We start from the raw sequence: 22,796 nt of genomic DNA on the forward strand, positions 1-22,796 counted from the left end.
TTTGTAGATAGTTTCCTCCCCCCCAGGTTTTTTGCTGTTTTATTGGTCACTCGCATTCAGTCCATGGGCACCCCCGCGCACCTGCCCAGCCCCCACTCTGTCCAAAGAGCCATGCCATGTCCCCCCACTCAGGCCACAGGCTTCACCTCACCACACGCACACGCACGCTTTGGCCACAGGCTCCTCCTCCACTTATGCTCCTGCCTGGCTCCCCATTCAGTCCACAGCCCCTGCCAGGTATGCCGACTCAGTCCATGGGCCCCGCCCCTGCTGAGTCCCCGGGCCCCGCCCCACCCCATCTGCTCAGTCCACGTCCCCCTGCTGAGTCCCCAGGCTCAGTCCATGGGGCCCTGGAAGATGAGACGCACAAATCCCCGCTCGCCTGTGAGCCAGGTGCCGCAGAAGGGACAGGCAGCATGGAAGGCGTGGGTGCCGTGGGGCAGCGGGATCTGGGCCCAGTACTGCACAGTCTTCTGGGAGCAGACGTGGCCGCAGGGGCAGAAGGCATGGGTGGGCCGGCCTGCGTCCAGGTACAACCCGGCCTCGCAGCCCAGCCAGAGCGGCACGTAGGGCCCAGCTCGGCGGCACATGGGGCACTCCCGCTCCAGCCCCCCCTTCTCCTTGCGGAAGCCCCAGTTGTGGTAGCCGTGGACGTGGCCGCAGTTGACATAGACCCAGGGCTGCTGTTTGTCCACTACGCCGCGCTGGGCCAGGCTGGGGAAGGCCAGCGTGTTGAAGCCCACGGGGCACTGGGGGCGGGCAGCATTGGTCTCCTGGCGCAGTGCCTCCAGCTGCTTGAGGGTGGGTGTCAGCAGCAGCCCCGCTGTGGTCCGCCACAGCAGTGTGGCCCCGCACAGGTCGATGAGCGAGCCGTCCTGCAGCACGTTGGACTCGGTCTGCACCTGCAGGACATGGGAATCGGGGGCGGGGAGCCGGGGGCATAAGAGCATCAGTTCTAAGGGAGAGAGGTTAAGCTGTGGGAGCTGGGGAGGGGAAAGGGGGAAGTCAGGCCGGAGGAGATGGACCAAAGGAGGGAGATATCTGCTCCAGACAGGTGGGGCAGGGTCAAGCTGGAGGGGCACTGGGGGAAGGATCACCAGACTGGGGGCATGTGGGGGAGGGGGCTCAGGCTGGGGGAGGATCCAAGGCCAGGGGGCATGACACACGAGAGGGCAAGAGCACCAGGCCAAAGGGCTGGGGGATTGTTCCAAACCAGGGGCATCCCTCTGGGCACTGAGTCCATCCAGGATTGGCAGGGGGGAGATTTCCTCTATGACCACCAAGGGGACTGGGGCCTCCCACAGACCTATAGTCAGGTCCCTGCAACCCCCTCGCTGGGTGTGGGGGCACCCCCTGGACAGGAGGAACCTCCTGGAGGGGTGGGGCAGGGCCCCCCCATGGCAGTGAACGGGGCACCCCAGCAGGGTGTTGGGGGCCCCAGGTACCAGCTTGCCCCGGTGCAGGTTGGAGCTCCCTGGGCAGTGCAGGGAATGGGGGACCCCCAGGAGGGATGACATGGGCCCCACGTACCAGCTTCCCCCGCTGTTGCGCGGAGCGGCTGTCGCGCAGGGCGTACACATTCCCACACACCGAGATCTCGCGCCAGACCCCGGGCGCCGAGTCCTCACTGAAGCCCCCTGTGGGGTGCATCACCAGCACCCCATTGGTCGTCAGCCCATCCATCAGCCCGTCCGGCGTCCTCCACTTGGCCGCCCTCTCCTGCCAATGAGAGCAGCCAGGGGTCATGGCAATGCGGGGTGGGGAGGGGCTCCTTACAGCTCCTCCCCTGAATTCCCCCATCTGGACCCAGCTCCTTGTTCCCCCGCCAAGTGGGCCATCTGCCCCATTCTCCTCCATGCCCAACACATGCACTCAGCACCCCCCAGGACCCAGAGGCTCCCAGTACCTTCACCAGAGCCAAGTAACCGTTACTCATGGGTCCCAGGCCCCCGCATTATTCCCAGTGATCCAGGGCAAGGGCGCCCCTTACAGTCCATTCCCCAGGGCTTGAGCCTTGCTGTCCCCCATGCTTGGACTCCCATCATACCCAGGAGAAGACCCTCAGCCACAGGGCACCAGCCTGGACCAGCACCCTGCCCAGCGATGACCCATGGCTCCTGCTCCCCCTCCAGTATTCCCTTGGGGTTCACAGCCGCTGAGGACAGGGACCTTGGGCACCTGTTTCCCTGAACAAGTGCCCTGAGGACCAGCTGCCCTGGGGCTGGATTGAAGCCAGCACCATCTAGACGGAAAGGCCCTGTGTCCCATTCCCTGACCCCCGAGCCAGGCAGTGCCCCTGGTCTGGGGCTGAATTGCAGCCAGTGCCCCTGAGAGGGGAGGTCCCCTCTCGACACTGTCAGGACTCACTCACTCCAAGGAAGATGTTGCGCGAGGAGTCGAAGCCTGCAGCGTAGATCCGGGCGGTGTAGGGAGGGCTGCGCTCGCAGATGATGCGGCAGGCATAGCGCGAGATAGTGCTTTGGGCCGACTGCCCCTCACTGGCGCAGCTGCCCCCAGGTGCCGTGTCCGTCACCACAAAGTCAATCATGTTCTCCGTGGAGCGGCCAATCTGTACAGACACTAGTTCTGAGCGACCAGCTTCCTCCTGCCCCCTCTCGGCTGAGATGCAGCTACCTCTGGGGTGGGATGTGCGGGCTGCTTATACAGGGATCCCTCACCTAATACTGACATGCAGACACCTCTGGAGGAGGGTGTGAGGGCTGTTTATACAGAGATCCCCCTTACCCACCACTGAGATGCAGCCACCTCTGGGGTGGGCATGGAGGCTGGTGATACAGGAATCCCTTACCCACCAGTGAGATGCAGCCACCTCTGGGGGGGGGGCATGGGGGCTGCACAGCAATAATGCCCAACAGTCTAGGAGAGGATGTGAGTGAGAACTGCAGGTGGAGGCTTCAGTGAGGCAAAATGGGATCCAGAGTCTGAGCCAGACAAGGGCTTTGATGGGCACAAAGTGGAGGCTCTAGCCAAGCCTTGGCTCCTATCCTGTACTGCCTGCTGTTGCCACAAGGGGGCACCCTGACCCCAGCCTGGGTTAAGCAGTGGTGGAAGGGGCAGCGGCTGAGCTAAGATGTCATGGGCAAGTGGCCATGGGGGAGGGGGGGGAGCCACAGTGCATTGTGGGTAGCTGCGGTGCAGTACCTGGAACATGTCCGTATCACAGTCATGCGTATATTCCACAATCACGGAGTGGCTGCGGGACAGCGTGTAGGAGATGCTGTGCTGGCCCTTGTTACTGAGTGCCTGGGGGAGCAGAGAGCATTACCTGAGCCAGATGGCCCCAGCACCACCCCCATGTCCCATTCCCTGTCCCCCCAAGTCAGATCAGAGCTGGAGCCCCCTAGCGGGGAAAGGGCCCGTATCCCATTCCCTGTCTCCCCATCCCCACCCCTCCCGAGCCAGCCAGTGTCTCCTGCCCTGGCGCCCCCCAGTGCTGTGTCTATATGCAGTATCTCCCCTTGGTGGTCAAAGCAGGCAGCAGCACTGCCTGGGAGCCTGCTGGAAGCCATGGCCATGGGGCAGTGGTTGCAGGGGCATGGCTCACCTTGGAGACAAGGGGGGTGGAGATGTGGTGTATCACGTCCGGCTTCACCCCATTGGCCTTTGGCCTCTTGAAGAGTGCGATGCGGCTGCGACGTCGGCCCTTGTCCCCACTGGCCAGGGAGCCATTGTATCTGTGTGTGTGGGGAGGTTAGTCCCATAGAGACACTGTCCCCCCCCCCCACCCTCCCCGCCTGAGCCAGCACAAGCCCCAGCCCCCACCCTGCCAGACACTCCTCTCTGGGCCCAGGATCGCAACACAAGCAAGAGAAACCAGGTGTCATGGCAGCGCCGAACCCCTCCCCCCGGGGCTAGCACAGCAACACCAATGAGCAAAGAATTCTGGGATAGCCGGGAATGGGTCTGGGAGCCCAGCCCTGCCTGCTCCCTGACTGGCACCTTAGCAGCATACAAAGTGTTAAACAGTGCTTCTAAGGAAGTCAGCAGTCCCAGCACCGCCAAACACACGTGGTGCTGGGTGTTGCACAGATACACAGTGAGAGAGAGTCTCTGCCCCAAAGAGCTCACAGTCTGAACAGCCAAGGAGTGGGAGGGAAACTGAGGCTCCAAAAGGGGATGGGACTTGCCCAAGGTCAGTGGCAGACCCAGGAATAGAACCCAGGTATCCTGAGTCCTGTCCAGGCAAGGTGCCCACTTCAGCTGGATCTGTGTTACCAGAAGGCTCTTGTTTGCCTCATCCCTCCATAATAAACCAGCCCCAGCATCCCCAAGAGACCCTACAATAACAAACCAGCGTGCACACCGAGCACCCCTGGAGACGCTACAACAAGCTGGCCTGCACAGGCCCAATGCTCCTAGAGACTCCAGACTAACAAACCAACCTGCATATCCCCAGGGCTCCCCGCCATCAGACGTCATCCCTAGTCCCCACTCACCCCAGCACAATGAGCTCTCCATACTTCACAGCCTCTTTGTGCAGCAGGGAGCCCTCTCCAGCAGAGGGGAAGATCCGGGAGCCCTTGGGGCAGGATCGCCGCAGATCCAGGGACTGGGAGCTGACGGCCTCGGGGCTGCCCTCCAGCACCATCCTGCAGAGAGAGAAGAGGGGATGAAGTGGTAATTAATGCAACCTGGGGCTTAGATCTCATCTCTCTACCCTTCTGTCCATCCACCCCCCTACACTCCCATCTAGTTGTTGTTCCAATGGTTAATTACCTTCACTGTTAAACATTTGCACTTTATTTCTGCTCTGAATTTGTCTAGCTTCAACTTCCAGCCCTTGGTTCTTTTTAGATCATTGGCTGCAAGGCTGAAGAGCTCTCTATTATCACATTGCTGTTTCCCACCTAGGTACTTCTAGACTGGGGTCAAGTCACCCCTTAACCTTCTCTTTGTTAAGCTAAACAGATTCAGCTTATGGAGTCACTCACTACAAGGCCTGTTTTCCAGCCCTTTATTCATTCTGGGTGGCTCTTCTCTGAGCCCTCTCCAATTTATCAGCATCCCTCTTGCATTGTGGGCACCAGGATTCCAGCAGCAGCCACACCAGCGCCACACATGGAGGTAACAGAACTTCCCTTCTCCTATTTCAGACTGTCCTGTTTACACATCCCAGCATCCCCATAGCCCTTGTGAACACAGCTTTGCACTGGGAGCTCATGTTCAGCTGATTATCCACTGTATTTGGATGGGTGGATGGTGTGTGTCTGAGGGGAGGAAGGAAGTGGGTCCCAACCACAAGGCAGGTGAAGTGTTAACCTCCCCGCCCCTTGCTCCTCCCACTTCCCCTATGTCCAAAGGAACACAGAAAGCTGGGCAGCTCAGGACTCTGCCCCCTCCCTTGTCCATCCCCACCCTGACATTGCCATGACAATGACCCTAACACTTAACCTCTTGTCACTATGGCAACACTCCTGAGAGCGCCCAACCTCATGTTACCATGGCAACACTCCTGATTTCTGACATCCACCTGGCATCATGGCGAGGCTCCAGACCATAACAACCCCATTGTTTCCATGGCAACATTCCTGAACTGGAATCCCTGTCACCACAGTGACATTTTAGATCTTTAATACCCCTCTTGTTACCAGGAAAACACTTTCCCTTCAGTCGGTCCCCCCTACTCAGGCCGGGTCAGAGCCTGCCCCCTAGAAGGATGCCCCACATCCTATTCCCCCTCGCCCCCTCACCAGCTGATCCTGAAGGCCAAAACCCTCCCTGCTCTGAGTTGCCCCTATGGATTGCCATGGGTTGCCCATGTGCAGAGGCCTGTGCAGCCCCCAGATGCTGGTCCTCTGGCCTTCCCCTGCAATGGGATCCATGGCACACAAGGCCAGCTGTGCCAGGCAGTGAAACCTAAGCGAGGCAGGAGAACCTGGGGAAGGAACGAGGATAGCGAGTTTTCTCATCTCCCCAGAGCAGCATAGGATGCAGGGGACGCAGAAGGAATTGCTGGTCTGTGGGGTTCCCTGAGATGTAGGGGCAGCTGTGGGCATTGAGGCTCGGGATGTGGGTAGCTGCGGGGACTCATCGGGTACCACAATGCAGTGCCTCCCAACCGTCATCCCACCCAGCCCAGGGACAGGAGAGGCCCAATGGCTGGGAGGGAGGGCGAGAGTCTACGGACTGGTTTCTTCAGTCTGTACATAGTTGTATGGGGAGAGGAAACATCTGTTTCTAATATCTCAACTGTAACATCAACCATACACACACACACCTGACATGACACACAGACACCCCGTCACTACACACAGACACACCTGAAATGATGCAGACACATACCCCTGACACTACACACCTGAAACTGCAGACATAGACACACCTGGCAACACCACCACTGACACCACACATACCCATCCCTTACACACATGCAGGATAAACATCCTTCACCCCACCCCCTTTGAAAAGCAAGAAGCCAAACAACCCTCACCAAAACAACATAACACAACAATTCCTGGTGTCATCACAGGGAGAGACATCCTAACTCCACAACACAACCCTATCCCAACACACACACAGGGCTGCAAGGGGCTCCCCACACGTGAACAAGGACAACACAACCTCTTTTCCCCAAACACAAACAGACAGGGAAGGGGTAAGGGCTGCCCTCCCACCCAACACAACTCCCAAACACACACAAATGGCAGGGGATCCCCTTCCAACACAACGCCACCACAACTCCCTCCCAGCACACACAGGAATGGGGTGAGCAGGCGCTTCCCTTCCCACCAACACAACCCACATGGAGAAGAGCAAGGGGCTCCCCTCCCAGGCACCGCCCCCCAGCAACACAACCGGCCCCCCAAACACACAGGCAGGGAGGGGGCGGTGGCTGCTGCAGCTGCTGGCAGCAATTGCCTTGGAGCCAGGTGATCCCTGCACCTCCTCCAGCCAGACACAGACTGCAGCCCCGGTTTGGGTGCGCAGAGAGCCACAGATGGGGGTGTGTGTCAGGGGTGAGATAGGAGGGAAGGGGGCCGGGATCAGGGGCTGGGGATTAAGTGACTGGGGGCTGCTGGGAGGCGGGAGGGAGTGTAGCTGTGGAGGTGTCCCTATCTGACACACCGTGTACAAGAAACAACCCCCTCCCCTCCAGCCAACAAACGCGCGTGAGTGAGACAAGGAGGGGAACTGATGGTGCAGTCAGATCTCAACGAGAGAGAGAAACCGATGGAGTGTATGGAGATAGATAGATAGATAGATAGATAGATAGATAGATAGATAGATAGATAGATAGATAGCTGTGGAAGGAGAGATGGAGGGATGGTTATAGGACTGGGAAGGGAAGGATGGTTACAGGGTTGGGGAGGGAGGGATGGTCACAGGACTGGATGACACTGAGGTTCTCATCTCCAGCCGCCCCTCTGCTTCTGTCTCCCTCCATTTAATCCCCCCAGCAGCCCCCCGCTTACCCCTCGGCGCGGCCCCAGCTCCCCCGCAGCCTGGCTCAGCAGCCGCCTGCGTCGCGCCGCCAGGATGAATAGCCCTGCATTGCTGCTGTCTCCGCCGGCAGTGCTGGAGCGGAACTGCCCTCCCCCCGGGGCGGGGTGTGAGCGGGGGAGGCCCCGAGACCACCACGGCCGCCCCCGCCCCTCCCTGCCCTGCTCCCGCCTCCCCCCCACCCCATCGCAGGCAGGGATCCCCCCAGCCACGCGTGCACCCCCTGCCCACAGCCGCTGCGTCACTCGTGGGGGGATGGGGCGAGGCCCTTTTATTACTATGCAGGTGCGAGAAGGGATGGAAAAGGCTAGAACTGGGGGATCGGAGCCGGAGGGGGCCGGGACTGAGCCGATCGGAGGAAGCAGCGCCGGACGGGGGCACTGAAGCTGGATTAGAGTTGGATTGGGGGGCTGAGCTGATCCGGAGGAGAGAAGCTGGTGGGGGCGGTTAGAGCTGTATTGAGGGGACTGAATTAGGGGACTGAGCTGATCAGAGCTGGATGTGGGGAGCAGAGCTGGACTCAGGGGCAGGGCGCTTGTTGTGGGTTGGGGGACATGAAAGTCTGCATTGGTCCCCCCTTCCGCGGGGGGCGGTATATGGACCCTCCCCCACACACTAGGAATTCCCCCTGGGCTTCGAACTGGGTTTCTGCCCTATCTCCACTATGGGGGCCTGGGGAGACATTGAGGGGCCAGTGGCCTCTGCAAACTCTTAATTGTGCCTCAAAATTTCCTTGGCCTCTTGTATCCTTCTTTGCCCATTAGGAGCAGGACAGTGAAGGCTGGTTCAGGGGCCAGGGTACTGGCCTGGGTTCACTTCCTTTCCCCACCAGCCTCCTGGTGTCCCCTTGGCCAAGCAACTTTTTTGCCAGATCTATTCTGGGTTGGTTGAATGGTTGGTTCCCCTCCCACCCCACCCCCATCTTCCTCTGAAGCATCAGGGCTGGCCACAGCTGGAAACAGGACACCGGAGGGTGAGGAAAAGTGGGTGCTGGGCTCTGAGCCTGTTCACAGAATCTTTTCTCTAGCTGCCAAGCTGGTGCGTGCTGCCCAGTTGTTCAGGGTCCCGCTGATCACCGGGCTGGGAAGGAATTTCCCCCCAGGTCGGATTGGCAGGGGCTTGGGCGGATTTCACCTCCCTCTGCAGCATGGGGCACAGGTCACCTGCTGGGATCCCCTGGGCATGACTCGCCTCTTGCAATTCCCTGCCACTGCAGGAGCCCCGGCATTGGGGGCCCCTCAGCCTCCCCTGTTCTCTGCCTCTCAACAGGTTAGTCTCTGGAGACTTAAATGCTTTGGTTTAACTAAGGGCTTGGGGCTCAATAGAGGGGGAATTAGGTGAGCGATCAGGCCTGTGCTTGACGGGGGAGATCGGGCTGGATGATCTGTCGGTCCCTGCTGGCCTTAAGCGCTAGGAATCTAGAGCCCTGCGGGTATGTCTGTACAGCAAGCGGACGCCCAAGGGCTGCAGGCCTGTAAACTTGCTAGGCAGACATTCCAGCTCCAGCTGGAGCCAGGGGAGCCTCCCCGCTCCTGGAGTCCTGGAGCTTCGGCTCCAGCCCAAACCTGAATGTTTACACAGCAATTTTACAGCCCTGCAACCAGAGCCCTAATAGCCCAAGCCAGACGGGGTGTATAGACTGGGCCTCAGTTCCCTCTCTGTGCAGTGGGCTCACAGCGCTGCCCTGCCTCCTGGGGGGAGGGGGGAGAGAGAGGTGCTGAGCCCTGCGGTGATGGGGGCAATCCAGACAGTCTGACCTCTCCCCCCTTGACCCAGTGACTACCCCAAGAAGCAGAGCCCCCGTCATGAGCCGCCAGGAGTCCCCGGGCTGTCGCTGCGTGGGTGGCTCTAACTGCAAGGTTGGTGCTGCTGAAAGCAGCTTTTCCCGCGGAGGGAGAGGCAGTGGGGACCCCCCTCCCCCGCCCCACACACTTTTCTGAGTCTCCCCAGCAGGGGGCAGCAGCGCGTCGCACGCAGACACACCCCGCCCCCGACGCGGTCCCAGCCCAGGACGTTACATCAGCGGGGCTGGTTTCCTGCGCTGGGAGCCGGGTCACTGGGCTGGTACCGCGGTTCCGTGGCTCAGACGGCGCAGGGCAGCGAGAGGCGGAGCCCCCATGGACAGCCAGGGCCGCAGGGTGGTGGTGTGCGACAATGGCACGGGGGTGAGTGTGCAGCCCCGGCCCCACCCCTGGCTGGGTGCAAGGGCGGCCGTGAGCCGCGGCTCGGGACCTAGACCCGGCCCAGCCCCGCTGCCCCCGCGGTTCGGGGTGGGGATCGGGCCCCGGGAGGAGCAGGGGGATCGGGCCTTCCCACTGGCAGCGGCAAGAAGCAATTGGCTTAAAGGGTTTTGCAGCCGCCGGAAAAGCCTCGCCCAGCTCCGCTCCCCGGGGTGCGGTGCGGGGTGCCGGGTCTCCAGTGAGGGAGGTGGAGGAGCAGGTGGAGTAACTATGGGCCAGTGTGGCCTGTGGGGGCGGTGACTGTTCCGGCTTGGCCGGCAGTTCCCCTGGCCGGACAGGGTTCGCTTGGCCTGGGTGCGGAAGGGGCCCAGCGACTCCTCCAGCATCTCAGCGTTGGCGCTTCCGGCTTGCCAATTTCTGTTTCTTATTTGCACTACGGTGGGAGCTGCACTCCCAGCCTGAAATCAAGGGCCCTTGTGCCAGACCCACTGACCAAGCTTAGAGCCCCCTTGTGCCCGGTGCTGCCCAGCCACTCAGTGAGAGACAGTCCTTGCCCTGCAGAGCTCGCCATCTAAATAGACAAAGGGTAGGAAGGGAAACTGAGGCAGGAAAAGGGACTTGCTGGGGGGTCACAAAGCAGCTCAGTGGCAGAGCCGCGAATAGAACCCAGGAATCTCAGCTGTCATCCCACCCTGACTCATCCCCTCTGCTGAATTGCTTTGTGTAGGGGGAAGTTTGTACATCCAGTATAAGCAAGGCACCTCCATTGGAGAGAGCGGAGCATTAGTACTGTTAGACAAGGCAGTGGTAAGACCACATCGGGAATACTGTGTGCAGTTCCGTTCAACAGAAACTGGCTCCTAGGCTGATCAGAGGAATGAAGAGCCGCTCTTAGGGGAGGAGTCTGAAAGAGCTGAGTCTCTTCAGCCTAGGCAGAGAAGGGATCTGGGTTCTCCCTCTAAATACATGGCAGGAACCCCCAAGGGAGAAGAGCTATTGAAGTTTAAGTTGGCACAAGAACAAATGGGGTTAAACTGGCAGGGATCAGCTGAGGCGAGAAGTGAGAAGAAGGTTTGTGCCTCTCACAGGAGGGAGGTTCTGGAACAGCCTCCCCCAGCAGTGGGGGGCAAACACCGCTCCTGGAGCGGGATTCTCAGGGCGGGGTGGGGGGCAGTGATGACCTCCTTGGCTAGCAAGTCTCCTTCCAGTCCTGTCTAGCCCTGTAGGCGAGTGGGCTCCCCCTGATGCTCCCCCTTGTGGAGAACTGAGGGGTAACAGCTCTTTCCTTCCTACTTCCCCTGCCCAACCGTGGTGGAGTTCCTCTTCTCACCTCTCAGCTGGCTCACACCTCGGTTCTACCCTTTTTGGGTGCCAAAAGCAGTCCTCGTCCTTATGCTGGATCTTTGGTCCCTACAGCCCTGTACACCAGCCTCTCGTCCAGTCACCTTTATCCCCTTCTCAGAGGGCCTCACACTACCTCCCCCAGGGGCTGGTTGGGGGGCCCAGGCCCACCCTCTATGTGCTGGGTTCAGTCCAGGGCCCCTAGCACGTGCAGCCAAGCTCTGTGCTATCAGATGCCTTGTCACTGTCTCCTCCGTCTCTATCCTACCCCTTAGCCTTTCTTCAGGCCCCATCCCCAGCTCCCCTCTGGGCTCTTTAACAAGCTCCCAGAGATCTGGGCCCTACCCTTAGGTCAGGTCAGCCACATGAACTTGCATCAATCTGGTGCCCTCCAGGCACCCCCATCCCCAATCAGATCCTTACTAGGCCACTCAAGGCACTCTCTCTTCTCTTCTCTCCCCCTCCCCCACCAGGATGTAGAGTTCTTCCCCCTTTTTTTTTTAGCTCCACCCACTTCCTCTTTTTATAGCTCCATCGGCTCCTCCCCAGCGGAGTTTGATCTTCACTGAGGCCTGGCCCACCTTCCAGGTCCAGCCAGCTGTGTTAATTGGGCTCTCAGGCCCACATTAACCCTTTCATCACCTGTGTGGGGCAGATCCCCACTTCCATAGGCACTCCTCTGCCTGTCTGTAAAGAAGCCTCTGTGTGTGATATACATTACAGCGAACATCATAAGAGCCTTTTCTTCAATATTTCCAAGCGAGAAACTCCTTTTAACCTGTTTCATTGGAGAGCTTTGCCATGAGGTCAGGGCTGAGAGAAGGCAATGCTGGTTCACACAAGGCGTATTTAGCCTGTGGGACTCACTGCCACAGGACATTGTTGAGGCTGAAAACTCAGCAAAGTCCAAGAAGGGATTGGTCATTTCTGTGGAGAAGCAGAATCTGCAGAGTTGGAATTGTTGATGCTGACAAAAATCCTGGCAGGGGATGAAACCTCAGGCTCCAGGGCTTGAGCTAATCTCTACCCATTAGTGAGAGAGCAGGGGGAGGCTAATGTGAGGCCATTCCCCATTGCCTACTGCAGGAGTCTTACATCTTCCATGTGAGTTCTGCAGGTTAACAGCTATGCTGTGTGTTCGACAGGGAACTCCGGCACTGCGCGCTGGGTCTATCCAAGTGTTTGTCAGAAGTATCTGCAACCTGGCTGTTCTCAGCAGGGCCCCGATCTCAGCAACCTGCAGCACCCAACACAAGGGGTCCCAATTCAGCTGGGGGGAGGGGCTCTGTGCAGCATTTGGCACAATGGGGCCCTGATCTCAGTCGGGGTCTGTGCAGTACCTGGTAGGATGGCAGCCCTGCCCACACTTGCTGACTTGTAAGTTAAATGGGAGACAGGCCTGCATTGTGCCAAAGCGGAAGGTAAATTGGAAATGAAACCTGAAGCAAAACCCCCTTTGCAGGGAGGACGCCAGGAGAGTGCCTGTAAAAGGAATCAGAAATGAGATTCCTCTCTAAGGGCTGTTGCTCAGAGGCTTTGGCCATGCAGAGTGTGTAGCCAGAAGGGGAGATTGCCCAGAAATACAGGGTGCTGCCAGGAGCGATAGGGCCAGAGGGGATGTGCCTGTCTCCAGCAGGCTGGGTCTGCTGGTGCGACTGCATGTGTTGTGCTAGCAGAAGCAGGCTCAGCTCTTGCATTTCCTCTTTCTCTACATCCGCTCGCTCCCACTCGCTCGCTGCAGGTTTCACACTCCCAAAGCAGGCAGGGCCAGTGCTTCTGCTATGATTGCTCGGGCCTGCTTTTCAACATGAGGCAGAATTAACCTGCAAGGTGTGTCCAGTGGCAGAGGGTTCCACAGGTTAATGGGAGCGAGGAAGGCCTAGGGGACACACTTGCATAATCTGGGAAGCCAAGGAGCGCTGGGTGAAACTTACACTGCTCAGAGGGAGTAATGGGTCCATTGCCTGCTACCCTGGAGGGCCCAATCCCCTGGGGCAGGTGAGAGGATCAGGCCCAGTGCTTTTACACAAACTCTAATTAACTTGCAGAGCTTGCTGTCATTGGGTGTACAGGAGACCAGGCTTGGAGAGGTGGCAGGGCACTGAGATGGGTAATGAAGTCATCCACAGATCGGAACAAAATTAAGCTGTGTGGTTGAGTGGATAGTGGGACTCAGGACTCTATTTGTAGCTATGCCAACATCTTCCTGTGTGATCTTGGGTGGGAGCTTTCCCCTCTTTGGGCCTCAGTTTCCCCCGTCTGTTCAGACAGAGCTCTTCGGGGCAGGGACTCTCTCTCACTGTATGTCTAGGTAGTACCTGGCACGATGGGGGCTCTGCTCTCACTTCTGAAGCACAGAACGCAGTGAGCACCCCTAAAGGACTCACACACTATTTAAAGGGATATTGTCGTGGGCCGTTACAGCAGGGGTTCTCAAACTTTTACTTTCACAGGCCCCCCCAACATGCTATAAAAACTCCACGGCCCTCCTGGGCCACAACAACTGGTTTCTGCAGGGCTGGCATTAAGGGGTAGCAAGCAGGGCCATTGCCTGGGGCTCCACTCCACAGGGGCCACTGCAAAACTAAGTTGCTCAGACTCTGGTTTCAGCCCCGTGAGGTGGGGCTCGGGGCCCCAGGCTGCAGTCCCATGCAGCAGGGCTTTGACTTTCTGCCCTGGGCCCTAGCGAGTCTAACGCCGGCCCTGCCTGGCAGCCCCCCTGAAACCTGCTTGTGGCCCCCCAGTTGAGAACCACTGCTTTACAGGGCCTCTTGGCACTACCCTAATACTCCTAATAGCAGGGCATACACATCTCCCTGCATGGGGATACTGGTGGATCCTCTCCCATGCCATGGTGGTGGGGGGGAATGGGGAGCGAGGGAACGATGAGTGTCTACAAAAGCAGAAGTGTCACTTCCTCTAGACTTTGCACCCGAGGCTACTTCCCTCCATGGCTGAGGAGGGGGAGGGAGGGGGGCCTAGTGAGACTGTATGCATGTAGCACCTCCTGCTGGCGCTTGGGATGCAGACAGGGAGGGTCAGGCCAGGGGGCATTGGACACAGTTCTTTGCCACAATTTGGCTCCCTCCCCCTGGGGCAGGGGTGTCTGTGGCTCAGGGCTGTGCCAAGAGGATTTGGGGCTGAGGGGAGAAATTCAGTAGGGATTTAAAGAGTGATACTTCCAGTGACCACCCAGCCTGGTATCCTTCTGCTCCCTACCCCCGATCATCCTGGTGGGCCCAGCTAGCCTGGGACCCCCCCCCCCCACCTCAGAACACGCTCTAGGTGTTGCAAGGGTAACGGTAGCAGCCAGGTGGCCCCAGCATGTCACGCCCTTAAGCCAGCTGGATGGAGGAATGGGGCAGTTCTCCTCCCAGCTTGGCCTGTCCCCAGGTCGGTGGGATCTTGTGTGGCTGGGCGGATATGCAGGGGGGATTGTCACCTGGTTCATTTCCCTCTCTCTCTCTCTCCCTCCAGTTCGTTAAGTGCGGCTTTGCTGGCTCCAACTTCCCTGAGCACATCTTTCCTGCCCTGGTCGGGCGCCCCATCATCCGCTCCACCGCCCGCGTGGGCAACATCGAGATCAAGGTCAGGCTCTGGCAGGGGGGGCATGTCCCACAGGGGTCCGGTAAGGGGAGGGGGGCTTTGAAGGGGAGCCTTTCCTTGGAGGGAGGGGCCCTCGCCTCTGGTGGTGGCTTAGGCAAAGTGTTGGTGTCTCAAATCTGCCCTCTGCCCATCCCAGGACCTAATGGTAGGGGATGAGGCCAGTGAGCTGCGCTCCATGCTGGAGGTGAACTACCCCATGGAGAACGGCATCGTGCGCAACTGGGACGACATGAAATACCTGTGGGACTACACCTTCGGGCCCGAGAAACTCAACGTTGACCCCCGCAGCTGCAAGATCCTGCTCACCGAGCCCCCCATGAACCCCACCAAGAACCGCGAGAAGATCATCGAGGTCAGGCTGGGCTGTGGGGCGGGACTGAGGGGCATCAGCACAGCCCGAGGGGGGGAGGGGGCTGTGGGGCAGGACTGAGGGGCATCAGCACAGCCTGTGGGATGGGGCTGCAGGGCATCAACACAGCCTGGGGGTGGGACCTGCAGGTTGGGATTGAGGGGCATCAGCACAGCCCAGAGGGGATGGGGCTGCAGGGTGGGATTGAGGGGCATCAGCACAGCCCAGAGGGGATGGGGCTGCAGGGTGGGATTGAGGGGCATCAGCACAGCCCGGGGGGATTGAGGGGCACTGGCAGAGCTTGAGGGACGTTGGTGTGGAGCCCAGGGCTGGGTCGCAGGGGCAGGAGGTTGGGGCTGAAGGGCAGCGGCAGGGCTGTGCCCATGATTTCTCCTCTCCTCCCAGGTGATGTTCGAGACGTACCAGTTCGAAGGCGTGTATATCGCCATCCAGGCCGTGCTGACTCTCTACGCCCAGGGTGAGAGAGCGCTGGGGCTAGAGTGGGAGTGGGGGCATGAAGGGGAATGGAAGGGACGGAGCAGGTGAGGTATGGGAGGGCCAGAGGGGGAGGGTGTGAGAGGTCTGGGGAGAGGAGAGGGCAGGGCAGAGGCAGGGGCAGTAGAGAGAATGCAGGGGAAGGTGTTACAGTGGTGAAATCTACCCTGCCGTATGGCAGGTGAGTGAAGCAGTTGCTCGGGTTGCTGGCCTGGGGAACTTACTGCCAGTGGATGTCCTGGAGGCTGAGAGCTGAGCAGGGTTTGGGGTGGGAAGTGCAGGGAATGACCAGGGGGCCCTGCTTTGGGAGGGTGGGCAGGAGAGACATCCCCTCTGGGCATGTTATTTCCTGTTTCACCACTAAGGGGCCATTTTCACCTTTCCTCGGAAGTGGCCAGTCCTGGTGCCTTTGGAGGTGGGATACCAGGGCAGCTGGGTGTATTGCCTCTCAGCACAGTCACCTCTCCCTCCTGTTTCAGGCCTGCTGACTGGGGTGGTGGTGGACTCTGGGGACGGTGTGACCCACATCTGCCCTGTCTACGAGGGCTTCTCCCTGCCCCACCTCACCCGGCGGTTGGACATTGCAGGACGGGACATCACCCGCTACCTCATCAAGGTGAGAGCCGGATGAGGGTGTGTCATAGATTTGCTAGCTGCCCGTTGGACTGCTGTGAGGGGAATCCACGCCCCAGGGTTCCTGGATGTCTTACACCTCCTGGAACCTAAATGGAGTCCAGCCCCTGTCCCGAGGTGTGAGCTTTCCGGGCCCAGCTCAGCTCTCGCAGGACCCCCGTGGCAGCTGTGAAGCAGATATCACACCCAGCCCCCGCCCCGAGACTCAGCTGCTGCTCTTTTACCTCATCACACGCAGCAGAGAGAGCTCAGATCCTGCAGACCCGACCTCCTGCGCGCAGCGCCTGCCGCTAACTCCCCTTCGCCGGGGAGGCCTCCACCCAGCTGGGCTCAGGCAGGGCCCTGCCTCAAGGCTACTCTGTCAAAAATGGCCTAAACCTCCCAAGAGCTCAGCTCCTCCCCTTTATAACCCTGCAGCCTCCTCTGACAGGTGACTCCCTCATCAGCTGCACCAGGCGAGCCCGGCCCAGTGACCTCGCTCCCCAGGCCTCCTTCCCCCACTACCGTGCTCTCCTGGGGGGGCCAGTCTGTCGTCTAGGGCGAGCCGATTGCTGTGGCCGAGCGCCTCACGTCGCCGCCGCTCTGTGTTACCCCTTTGCCCCCGGCCTTCGGACTCTCCGCCCACTGTGGGGGTGAACACGGTGCCGCACAAGTGAAAGGCTGCACCTCAAAGGGAGCATCCCGCATGGGAAGGAGCCAGGTAGCCAGTACCTGCTCCCACTCGGAGTGCCTAGATCGTCCCCAGATCCTCACAGGAGGCCAGAGTGAGGGGTGGGACCTTTATGGGATGGGGAGGGGTCCCAGCAGCTCCAGTGACTATGGTCTCCCCCTTTGGCAGTTGCTGGTACTGTAGGTTCCCCCAATGACTCTGTCTCCCCCTCCTGGCAGCTCCTGTTGCTGCGGGGTTATGCCTTTAACCACTCTGCGGATTTTGAGACGGTGCGGATGATGAAGGAGAAGCTTTGCTACGTGGGGTACAACATTGAGCAGGAGCAGAAGCTGGCTCACGAGACCACAGTGCTGGTGGAGTCCTACATGGTAAGGGAGCTGCTAGGGGTGTGTTTCTGCTTGGTGGATGGGTGGGTCACTCCTTCCCCACTGAGAGACCCTTGCTGGGATGGTGGGGACCTTAGCATAGTGGGGCTGGGAGTTAACACCCCATTGGAATGCCTGGGGCGATTCGCCCACTTCAAGCAATCAGCTCAGGCTCTCTGCAGACTCAGGCAGTGTTGCTGATGGGCTCTCCCTCTGCTCGTCCCCCAGCTGCCGGATGGGCGCGTGATCAAGGTGGGGGGTGAGCGATTTGAGGCACCTGAGGCCCTATTCCAGCCCCACCTCATCAATGTGGAGGGTGTGGGTGTGGCTGAGCTGCTCTTCAACACCATCCAGGCGGCTGATATCGACACCAGGTGAGCAAGGGGGCAGGAGGTGGAGCCTGGAGCCCTTCCCCCGACACTGGGCCACTGCAGGGGGGCTGCCACCCTAGAAGGCAAGACCATTGGTGGGGATTTTGTGTGTGTGTGAGATGGTAGGGGAGGTGATGGTATTATTGGGGATTGAGAGGTTGTTGGTGGATCCCAGGGGGCTGATTGGAGGGGTTTGCTGGGGAGATCCTAGGGTGTTGGGAGGTGAGTGGAGGCAATCACTGGAGTAAGCCTGTTGGGAGGGATCCTGGTGGAAGTTGTTTGGGGGTTGAGTGGGGAGCTGGGAGTTGGGAGGGTGAGTGGAGATCCTAGGGGTGCAGTGGGGCTGAGCCTCGAGGACCCCTCCCACGGGGTATTGTCTGTCTCACTCCATCCCTCTCCTCAGGGCAGAGTTCTACAAGCACATTGTGCTGTCAGGCGGCTCCACCATGTACCCGGGCCTGCCTTCCCGGCTGGAGCGTGAGATCAAACAGCTCTACCTGGAGCGGGTGCTCAAGGGCGATGTGGAGAAGCTGTCGGTGAGTGGGCACCTTGTGGGGTGCATGGGCACTGCCCCACTAGACCCTAGCTCTTGCAATGGGCATGGGGCCTACAGTCTCCTCCCTGGATGGGACAGGCCAGCTCAGCTCCCCAGTGCCACCCACAATCCATTGCAGCTGACCTGTGTGGGGGGCCAAGGAGGCCCCTGCTGTGCGAGGTGGATTTGCCCAGGGGTGATGCAGGGGTTCAGAAAAAGCTCTTCTGGCCTGAAAATCCAGGGGTGAAATCCTGATCCCATTGACCCTGTGCCTGAGACCACTTGGGCTCCTCCCATAGCCAAGGGGGCAGAGCCTCTTCTCCTGGCTGTGGGTTTGAATCCTGGGGATCCCGTTTTTAATAAATGGTCTTCTCTCCCCCTGCAGAAATTCAAGATCCGGATCGAGGACCCACCGCGGCGGAAGCACATGGTATTCCTGGGGGGCGCTGTGTTGGCCGACATCATGAAGGACAAGGATACCTTCTGGCTGCAGCGAGCCGAGTACCTGGAAAAGGGGACGCGCATCCTGGAGAAGCTGGGGGTCACTGTGCGATAGGGATGCCCCCGTCTCTCCCCCCCCCCACTATCTCTGCTGCCCCATCTCTTCATTAACCCTTTCCTCCCTGTCAATATTGCCTTGATTCTGCCTTTCTAACGGGCCAACCAATCACAGGGCTTCTTTTGGGAACTTTTTTCCCCCGGGGGGAGGGAATAATCATGGTACCAGGGGATTGGGTCCGAGTGTAGTGGGAAAAGGGAGGAGGTGTCTCTCTCATAGGCCCAGGGCACTCTCGGTCCCAATTCCTGGGCTCTGCCCTGGCCGTGCCAGTGACGTCTTTCCTCCCCCTAGGGGCCAAGCGGGCCTGCTAGAGACAGGAGGGGGTGGGGTTCACACAAAGCTGTCTCGGGCTGGATCTCAGGGAGATGCCCCTGCTGGGGAGGGATCAGTGAGGCCAGGTAGTCCCCCATTCCCAAGCCTGGCTAACACCCTGGGGAATGTGCTCTAGGGACCAGGGGGAGGGGCTAGCTCACTTCCCCCCCCCCATCCCTGTGGGATTGGCCCTTGGGAAGCAAATAAGGGAGTGTTGGGGGGGAAATTTGAGGGAGAAATAAAGGGATCAATGACACCCCCCCAGCATCAATGACACAACAAACTGGATTGGGGTGGGGGATGTAGCCAGGTTCAGGGGGTGGGGCCCCAACTAGCCCCACCCTTTCCCAAGCACATGGCTGGCCGTAAGGGGTTATTCACAAGCTTTGCAGGAGCCTGACTGCACTGGGGGAGGGGGGCACTTCTTTCCATGCCCCCCTCTCTCCACACTGCAGTGCTGGGGCGCAGACATGGGGGAGTGTTTGCTGGGCCTGGGGCAGGATTCCCATGCGACGCATTTTCTGTATTAAACGTGGCGGAGGAAAATCACCCCCCGCACAGGCACAAACCTGTAAATGGGTTTTTTACCCTGATTTTTAAATTGTTTTTGCTTCTTAGTGTCTCTCTGTCTCCTGTCTCTGCTGGGGAGGGAGGGGTGAGAAGAAGCGTATGTCCCAGCTCTGGTTCAACCACAGGCTGGCTCAGATATGGGGCCTTTTCCCCTCTATGGGGTGCTTGTCCCTGTTCTGTGGCCCATGAGTGGATTGACTGCGGGGGAGGGTCCCAGCCCAGCTCCTACTGGGGCCAAGCAGCGATGTAACCGTGAGTGGGCAGGAGTCAGGCCTCAGGGTGGCTCCCCTGCTCCCTCCATACACATAACGGGAGATGCTCTAGGCTGGGGCGTGCTGTGATGACACAGAGTCCCTAGGGCTGCCAGGCGTGGGGCACGGGGGCATGTCCAGATCTGGAACCCTGAGCCCCCCATGATTGTTTCCTGGCCAAGGGGACCTTTTTAAGTGTGTGACTGGGGGTGAGGGGAGAGAGGGATGTTTTTCTGATTACTGCCATCCACAGCCATTGGGTTGCCATGGCAACGGATGCCTGCTGGCTGGGGTGAAAGTGACTGGTGGAGGGGACCTCAATTTATGCAGGAAGTGCCCAGGCCCTCAGCTCCCCCTGTCTTGCGCTGCACACAGGGCCCCTGTGATGAAGGGGGGGAACTTCATGTGTGTAAATAGACTCCTGGAGTCTATCCCCAGCTCTGGGTGGGGTCTGGTGGTTAGAGCAGAGGAGCTGGGACTCCTGGGGTCTATCCCCAGCTGTGGGGGATGCTCACCCAGCCCCCAGTGTGGCCCTTTGTCTAAAGGATCAATCTGAGCATTACCTGTCCCGTCCCCCCGTCCTGCGCTGTGGCTCAGGTCCCTGGGGTCTGTCGGGGCTGTGAGGCCCTGGGGTGGCAAGGCCATGGGGATGACAAATGCCAGGAATAATCCTTGTTGCTACACAGGAATCCTGCCTGCCCTTACAGACCATAGGACCTGGGCAGTGTCAGCCCCAAGCTGCCAGGGGGCAGCACAGGCCTTCAAGACTAACTAGGTCGGAGTGATTCACACGCACAGTTCCCTGTCTGCGCCGTGGTAAATCTGGAGTCACTGAGTGCAGAGGTTGCCAGCTCTGACCGTTAGACCCCACTGCCCTCTTGGAGCTGGGGACAGAAGCCAGGAGCCTTGGCTCTTAGTTCCTCACATTGCCACCAGGTGGTGCTCAACCCACATCACTGCGCTAGGATCCCTCTATCCCAGCGCCGAGGCCCCTTAGCTGGGGAGCCCCTGTCCCCGCCCACCCCCGAGCCTGGAACCAGGGCAGAATCACCCCCCCCCGCCCAGTACAGAGCCTCCCCCCGGCCTGGGAGAGTCCAGAGAGGGGATGAAAATGGGGGAGGGGCTGGCCCCCTCCCTTCCCACAGGGATTGGGGCCGGGCGGGGGGGTCAGTGTCTCCCCCAGCAGCTCCAGCGGGGCCCAGCTCCATCAGCCACAGGCCAGTGTTTCTGGAGTCTCTTAAAACAACTAAGCAGAAACCGGTGGGGGTGGGGGTGTGTGTGATTAGAACAGGGGGTGGGGGCTGTGGGGGCGAGAGAGCTCCCATAGCGTCTGCCTGGGATGCCCCCCCGCCCCCCCGCGGGGATCCCCGTGGGGCCGCTAGCACGGGGTGTGGTTACTATCTATGGGGCGGGTGCTCCTGCCCCAACAGGGACAAGGCTGAGACCCAGAAAACTCACCTCTCGGCGGGCGCTGGATCGGAGCCGGTGTGCAGGGGGGGGGGAGCCCCCCACCTCCCTGAGCCAGCCATTCCCCCCAGCTGGGGCTGGAGGGGAGCGGACCTGGCGCCCCCTAGCGGGGAAAGGCCCCGCGTCCCGCCCCCCCTTCCCCGTTCCCACACACAAGGAATTCCATGCATTTCCGCGCTGCGTCTCCATCCGACCTGCAGCCCCCGCGGCTGGGCCCACTGTACCCTCCCCTGCTCGGCTCACACCACACACACCGAAACACACAACCCCCCGGGGATGCACAACACACACCCGCCAAACACACACAATCCCCCCGTGCAGAGATGCACACCACGACCCCGACACGCACACCTGGTTCACAGCAGAGACAGCTGGGATCCCTGCCCCCTAGTCGAGGCTGCAGGCCGGGATTCCTGGATTGCAGAGCTCTGACCCTTCCCTGTGTCCCCTCGCCTGGCCATGGGGGGGATGCGGGGGGTACTCCAGAGCCTAGCGAACCTGTGCTGCTGACCTCGGCCTCCCCAGGAATGGAGCCCCCTAGGGACTGCCAGTTGGCTTAGCAGACAGGGTGAGCAGGTAGGAGTGCGTGGAACAGCACATGTGCAAATGCCCAGGGGTGCATGCATATGTGTGGCACACACATTTGTGAGTGTGGGAGCAGCAAAGACAATGTGATGGCACGGGTGTGTGGCAGCATGCATGTGTATGTGCAGGTGTGCAATGGGATGATGGTCACCCCAATGTGTGTATGACAAAGTAAGGAACACGTGCATGAACAGGCGGGTATGTATGCACATGCACAAGAAAATGCATGCACGGGAGGGTGTGTGAACAGACAGGTGTGCATGCCCAGGAATGTGTGTACACACGGGGGGTATGCTTTCATGGGAAAGTGAGAAGGCACAAGAAAGAGCTTGCACAGGAAAGCTTTTGTGTGTGTGTGTACGCCAGGGCCGCCCGGGGGGGGGGGGAAGTGGGGCAATTTGCCCCGGGCCCTGCAGGGGCCCCCAGGAGAGTTTTTCGGGGCCCCTGGAGCGGGGTCCTTCACTCGCTCCGGGGGCCCCGGAAAACTCTCACGGGGCCTGGGCCCCTGGAGCGGCTTCTGCTCCTGGTCTTCGCCAGCGGGGGGTCCTTTCACTCTGGGGCGGAAGGACCCCTGCTGCCGAATTACCGCCGAAGTGGGACCCGCCGCCGAAGTGCAGCCGGGTCTTCGGCGGTAATTTGGTGGCGGGGGGGCCCTTCTGTTCCGGGACCTGCCGCCAAAGTGCCCTGAAGACCCGGCTGCACTACGGCGGCGGGTCCCACTTCTGCGGTAATTCGGCGGCGGGGGGGCCCCCGCCACGGGTCTTCGGGGGACTTCAGTGGCGGGTCCCAGATCGGAATGACCCTGCCGCCTCCGAATTACCGCCGAAGCGGGGGCCCCCCACCGCTGAAGACTCCAGGCCCCCCAGAATCCTCTGGGTGGCCCTGGTGTATGCGTGCACAGCATGAACACACACAAGTGTGCACATGGGTGTGCACATGTGCATGCATGTCAAACTAAGCTGCACATGGGGGTACTCACACGTGTGGGAAAGTGAGGGCTAGGAACAATTCTGGTCGCTCTATGTCCCCACCCCCCACGCTCTCCC

General features: G+C 60.0%; 2 protein-coding genes across 3 annotated transcripts; one reads left to right on the top strand and one right to left on the bottom strand.

The window, feature by feature from the left end:
* Nucleotides 1–335: 335 nt before the first annotated feature.
* Nucleotides 336–11,344, bottom strand: PELI3 (pellino E3 ubiquitin protein ligase family member 3). 2 transcript variants are annotated; one of them, XM_039482047.1, is made up of 7 exons: nucleotides 11,328–11,344; nucleotides 4,458–4,610; nucleotides 3,566–3,695; nucleotides 3,163–3,264; nucleotides 2,372–2,569; nucleotides 1,531–1,719; nucleotides 336–902 (listed from the first exon to the last, which is right to left on the bottom strand). In XM_039482047.1, exons 2-7 carry the CDS (start codon nucleotides 4,607–4,609, stop codon nucleotides 336–338), a joined length of 1,338 nt encoding a protein of 445 aa, XP_039337981.1. In that variant the 5' UTR covers nucleotide 4,610; nucleotides 11,328–11,344. The 2 variants fall into 2 exon arrangements, with proteins under 2 accessions (XP_039337981.1, XP_039337980.1); XM_039482046.1 differs by lacking the exon at nucleotides 11,328–11,344 and adding an exon at nucleotides 7,434–7,507.
* Nucleotides 9,468–19,589, top strand: LOC120369118 (actin-related protein 2-B-like). The gene is made up of 9 exons (XM_039482048.1): nucleotides 9,468–9,626; nucleotides 14,460–14,570; nucleotides 14,725–14,940; nucleotides 15,343–15,415; nucleotides 15,912–16,048; nucleotides 16,954–17,103; nucleotides 17,329–17,474; nucleotides 17,875–18,007; nucleotides 18,392–19,589. The coding sequence occupies exons 1-9, from the start codon at nucleotides 9,579–9,581 to the stop codon at nucleotides 18,560–18,562; spliced, it is 1,185 nt and encodes a 394-aa protein (XP_039337982.1). The 5' UTR covers nucleotides 9,468–9,578; the 3' UTR covers nucleotides 18,563–19,589.
* Nucleotides 19,590–22,796: the final 3,207 nt, after the last annotated feature.

The sequence above is a fragment of the Mauremys reevesii genome, linkage group 7 (genome assembly GCF_016161935.1).
Source record: "Mauremys reevesii isolate NIE-2019 linkage group 7, ASM1616193v1, whole genome shotgun sequence".
Taxonomy (NCBI): domain Eukaryota; kingdom Metazoa; phylum Chordata; order Testudines; family Geoemydidae; genus Mauremys; species Mauremys reevesii.